The sequence below is a fragment of the Atta cephalotes genome, assembly GCF_000143395.1.
Source record: "Atta cephalotes unplaced genomic scaffold scaffold00077, whole genome shotgun sequence".
Classification (NCBI taxonomy): Eukaryota; Metazoa; Arthropoda; class Insecta; order Hymenoptera; family Formicidae; genus Atta; species Atta cephalotes.
This window is the reverse complement of record NW_012130141.1, coordinates 621,717-627,534: the sequence shown is the minus strand read 5'-3', so window position 1 is coordinate 627,534 and position 5,818 is coordinate 621,717. Positions and strand designations below refer to the sequence as shown.

General features: G+C 26.4%; 1 protein-coding gene across 1 annotated transcript in view; it reads right to left on the bottom strand.

The window, feature by feature from the left end:
• Positions 1-2,485: 2,485 nt before the first annotated feature.
• The window catches only part of LOC105624411 (V-type proton ATPase subunit C), a 13,104-nt gene continuing 9,771 nt past the window's right edge, over positions 2,486-5,818 (bottom strand). Inside the window, 6 exon segments of the mRNA XM_012205778.1 lie at positions 2,486-2,581; positions 2,809-2,947; positions 3,032-3,176; positions 3,322-3,530; positions 3,645-3,743; positions 3,821-4,007. Of these exon segments, the coding sequence (XP_012061168.1) occupies positions 2,486-2,581; positions 2,809-2,947; positions 3,032-3,176; positions 3,322-3,530; positions 3,645-3,743; positions 3,821-4,007 (875 nt within the window).

Below are 5,818 nucleotides of genomic sequence, written 5' to 3'. Positions count from 1 at the left end.
ATATATATATAAAACTGTTGTAATTCTATGTTTACTTTTCACATCCTATAAAACGTTTTATCAGGACATATATTTTGTTGCACCATAATTAGACAGTATAAGCATCTTCATCACAAACAAGAGTTGCAATTCCGTTTAATCTACTTACAAACATATAGGTACATAATCATATGCAAAAAATTAAAGGAGTGATAAAAGGATTAGATTGATATTACATAATTGGAGATTTAGTAACGAGCGTATAAACAAAAGATGCTGACAAGTAAACTTAATATTTATTATCTACACAATTACATTTACCTATACAATTCGTAAAAGTCAATTGACTGTATTATCATTTCTTTAAACGTATCTACATAATTGAACTGCCATATATCAGTTTTCCTTTTTTTTATTATATGCCAGGCTTCTTTATGTAGACTTATAGAGCAGACAACATTTAATCAGTATTGTCATCGATTTCCGCTAGTGTGATTTACGCTTAATTAAAACATTGTACATTGGTCTGCATTTTACAATAATCTTGCAACTCAAAATATAATATGAAACCATCGACTTTATACACAAATTTTTCTTATGTACAAGCAATTTACATTATGATCAATGTGAGAATTTAAGCTTGTTTTAACAACATGCAATTATTCTTCAGAAAATATATCTTTATGATATATGTCTATAATAATTACATAATACCCCTTTAGGGAAAAAGTCTTTTTACAAGTTGGTAAAAAGACTTTTAGCAACCCATATATTCTATTTTTTTAAATTGGCAATTACACCACTTGATAGAGGAACGGTTCAGCTTTAAAAATCTGTATTTTTAATTGTGATACGATGATTTGTAACGGAATTACTAACAATAAAGTCAGAATGTTCCTTTTTATTTAATCCGCGAGTAACTCAGGAACAAAAAATCATAGAAATATTTTTTAAAAACGATTTTGTAAGGAAAGCTTCAAGCTTTCGTGATAGATTGAAAATTTGCTCAAATTTTTTTGTGCACGCTACAGACCTACAAAGAGAAAAGAAAATTTTTCATTTTTTTTCAACTCGTTTTCTATATGTAAAAATTACAAAATTCACATAAATTCAAAAAATATAGTAAATTTTCGAAAATAGAGATTTAAAGCTTTAAACCTTTTTTTAAATTTCAATTTTGATCATTTTTAACGAAGACATTGATGAGGAAAAGTTTTTTTTACCAACTTGTAAAAGGGACTTTTTTCCCTAACGCAATGTATTCACAAAGGAGACTTATTTTGTGCAGTTTGTAACGGTGCTATTCAAAAACAACTAATTTAATTTACAAATGGAAAAATTGATTTAAAAAATATAGCTTGCATTTTGAATTACAGTTGATAATAAATTTATATTTGATAATATAAAAAAAATCGATTTATTATTTTCTTGCAACTCAAATTTTACAAAATAGAGATTTGAAAAAACGTTTTTATTAATCGTTTTTTCGATAAATTTGTTGTTAGGATAAAAATACCTTCAATCTGTTAAAATATTTAGGCTGAACGATGATCATAATATGTATATGTATATATATGTATTTCAATTGAATGGTTCATGCGATATATTAAAATTCTTATATATACTTTCATGATAATATGACAATTACAGACAATACATAATATAATCTGCAAATATTGCGCGCGTATGAAACGTGTTTTTGTAGTTCATAAATTTGTTTGAAGCAATAAAATGTACTATAAGAATACATGACATGAAACCTCTCTTAATATTCAACAATAAGATATCCATTTTTTTCTAAACTATGATTAACAATTTGTTAAATATTCACATGACACACTTGGTGTGAATGCTTTTTACATAATGTAACAAGATGTGTGTCTATATATTTTCTTCATGAATCTTGATCTCTTACACATCAATGAAAAGATCAGCTCTTTACTTTTATATAACAGATTAATGGATTAAGATTGCATTGTAGCAATTCTACTTAGAAACGCTATACATTTTTATGTTGCGATAACGTGTAAAACATGTTGTGCTGTTTCCAAGTATATCAAGAAGACATACAAGTCGAAAGCATACAATTGATGGTATTTGCCTGAGAATCTTTATTATCATCTATAACTTCAATTGATTTATGTTTATATCCCAATACTTGGGAGCAATATGTATAAAGGAATGCACAACTCTTATGCACAGTTCCGAGCAATATTACAGTTTATACATTGTTCTAATTTCATCGATTTAGAAAAATAACTATTTCTGAAAAAGGCTATGTGACAATTTTCTCCAATTGTAGTAAATTACGCGATTCGTAATTATTAAACGTAACAGCTACGGAAAAATCGAAAGAAATTTTTTTGGAAATGCAGTATTCTTTTTACATATTAATGCAAGTGAGAAACTTGTACGCACCTGCCACTAGATTCCTGATGTAATAGAATTATATCATCTGGATAAATAAAAGGAAGTATGATGTTCAGGAGAAAAACGCAGACTTTAATTAGACCTTACTATCAACCATATCCACGTTGATTTTATAATAGACATAAGGGAAGTAATCACTTTGGCCAAAACCTAATCCTGGTATATCCACATTCTATTCAAATTAAAATATCGTATAAATATAAATACTTTCTGTACGAAAAAACAATATTCTTTGATCTTGTATATATTTCTCGTATATAATAGATATTTTAAAAAATTGATTCAAAAGAGTAATATTTATTTACATTAAAAATGATGAGGAATAAAGTTTTAAAATTATAATTAAATATTAATCTACTTTTAATAATACGATACAATAATTACAACATCTTTACTTACATCTTGATTGTGCGCTGTTGAAGCAGTAGCAGATGAATCTAAATGAGCATAAAGCTGATTCAAAGCGTCACGTAATCTCCTCGCGCATTTCTTATGCGGATGCAATAATATTGCTTGGAAATTGACAGGTAAGCCATATCTATAAATCATATTACAATATATGACATTAATATAACACCGTTATTTTTTTTTTTTTTCGATAAAACATTAATATGTACAGTACCTAAGAACGGATTCAACGAATACACGCAAAGCTTTAACATGAATCCAAGCACAAAACATTCACTAAAAATTCACTTTCAACCAACGGACAAGTGGTCCAAATTGCTTCTTTTTATCGGTTACCAACTTTGTAATTTCATTTTTTCCTGTAATAAAATGTAATTATTATAATAAATTTTATTTTTTACACAGCTCAGCTTTTAAAGATTTAATATATCAAATTTGTGTTGATTTCTAAAGTATTACTGCAATCCCATGCAAATTATAAAAGATTTCAATATTATAACAAACCTGCTGCTAATTCCTCTTCATTATATATAAAATCTCGCACAATAAACTTCTTTTCACGAGCGTGCAATTTAAATTCATCCATTACTTTTTTAAATAAAGTGACCGTGAATAATCCGTATTCAGAATCCTGAGTAATGAGTTGTGTACTGCGTGGTACAATCATATCAGTCAGTTTTTCATAACAACCGTACCATTCCTGAAAGTTGGATCTAAAAACATGAGATACACATAGATGCCAGTTTATTTCAACGATCTAATATATGACAACTTTATAATAACTTTAGCATATGTGTCAAAAGAAAGCTGTAAATGTATTTACTCACTTCGGTACAATGACAAGCAAAGTAGTTAAATATTCGCTGTCCAGAATAAAATGTTCTTTTTTTACTAAGTCTGCTAAATTTCGTGTTAATAAACTCCCCCTGGTGCAGATAAAAAATTGCATAGTGACATTTACATAATTGTTGATTGCATTCAAATCATAATGTATCAAACTTACGTCTGTTTCTTTTCTAAATTTTGTAAACTGCCTTTCAAATTGTTGTATATCGTGGATTTAGTTTTTAAATCAGCATCAATCTGTCCCACTTGTTTACTAATAATATCCGCAATATTCCTCAAAGATTGTTTGATGGGGTATTTAGCCATGTCCCACTGGAATCGAGTTATATATGATGGCAGATCACCTAGTGAATTTTAAATATTAATCCAATTGTTTTTGAGATAATAAATCTTGATAAGCAATTTCGTAGTCAGAGCTTTAGAAAATATTTCTACATTCTTCAGCGCATAATCAATAGCAAGTATAAGCTCTACAGGAATAGTAAATGTAAAATTTTTAAGAAACTTTAAATAAATTCAATATTGATGTATTTCTTAAGCTCTGCATATATTATTAACATATACAAATGCTTGATATGTATTTTGTTGTTATAAATAAATTCAAACGTTATTTAAAATAATATTAAAAGAATATTCAAAATAATGAAAAAAAAGGAAAAATTTTCACACAAGCAATTTCTTGATTTTACAATGCTGCTTATTCATCATTAGCATTACAAGAAAGAAGCAGGACATACACAGAGTACATCATGCAATTCACAATAATCAAATCCATGAACAAACTTTATTTATTTATGTATAAGAAATTTTTTTTACAAAAATATAATTATTTGATATTGTTTACACAAAATTTTATGTACGATATAATGAAGAAATATAATAAAGATAAATTGTAATTATATAATAAGAAAATTTTTAATTAATAATCTCTGCAATCAATTACTATATTTGTATATATTTGTACATGCAGATCTTAGCTTGAAAAACCGTATTGTCTTTTGCATTTATCACTTACATCTTATTAACTACATAGTAATTATGTACAAATACAAAAATTTGTGCGTTGATTTAATCAGACAAGATAAATCCTCATTATACATGCACATATATGCATTTATGTATATTAATTTTATAGAAAATATAAAATTTTATAGAAAATATAAAATTTTATAGAAAATAATTAATTATATAATTTATTCTTTTTCGCAATTATTTCTGCATTATTTCTGCATTATTTTCTTATATATATTTTCTTATATATATTTTCTTGAGTAAAGTTACATTTTTGTTCATACATATTCAATAAATTTAAATAAATTATAGCATATATAATGCGTATATATATTTGTATTGAAAAAAAGATGTTATTATATATGTTCGAGAAAAAAAGCATATATTAAATATAATAATATCTAAGTCACGAAATTTTTCGAAAATTTCGAAAATATTTTAACAGTATAAACTAATATACCTTTCTCTGCACGTTTCCTCACAAGTATACATGTAGACTTTTATTACTAACATATATGATTAGCCATCGCAAATTAATGTGCAGCGTAATACAATATAATAAAATAAGCGAAATAGCTAAAATAAAGAAGTGATTTATGATAATTGATTAAATGCATTAAATGATAACATACGTAATAGTACATTGTCTTAAATTAAATGAATATATAATATATATGATATGATTCCTGTAGTTCTTATACAAGAGCATATAAATTACATACGAAAACTATAAAGCGCATTTGTTATTAAGTTTTATTTCATTAATCATGCAAAGTAATATTAGCTATAAATTCATGTACCGATCGATAAATATTTGTTAGTTCCTACTAATGCTATTGTTGTGCTAGTGCTGTGATCTGTGCTATCTACCACTGTTTTGTATATGTATTATCGTCTGTGCTTATAATGTGATTCTTTTACTAAAATTATAATTATTGAAGATTGGGGAATTAAAGATTGGTATTAGAGAGAGAGGGGGGGGGGGAGAGAGAGAACAAAAATATAATTTAGAATGAAATGATTGGAGTGGAGTAAAAATGTGTAAAAGATTTCTGGATACATTAGTGTCAAGTAACATTTCTCTCATCATTTCTCCTTTTTGTGTCGTTTACTTTCCTAGATTTATTTTAGTTGTATCCTCTAT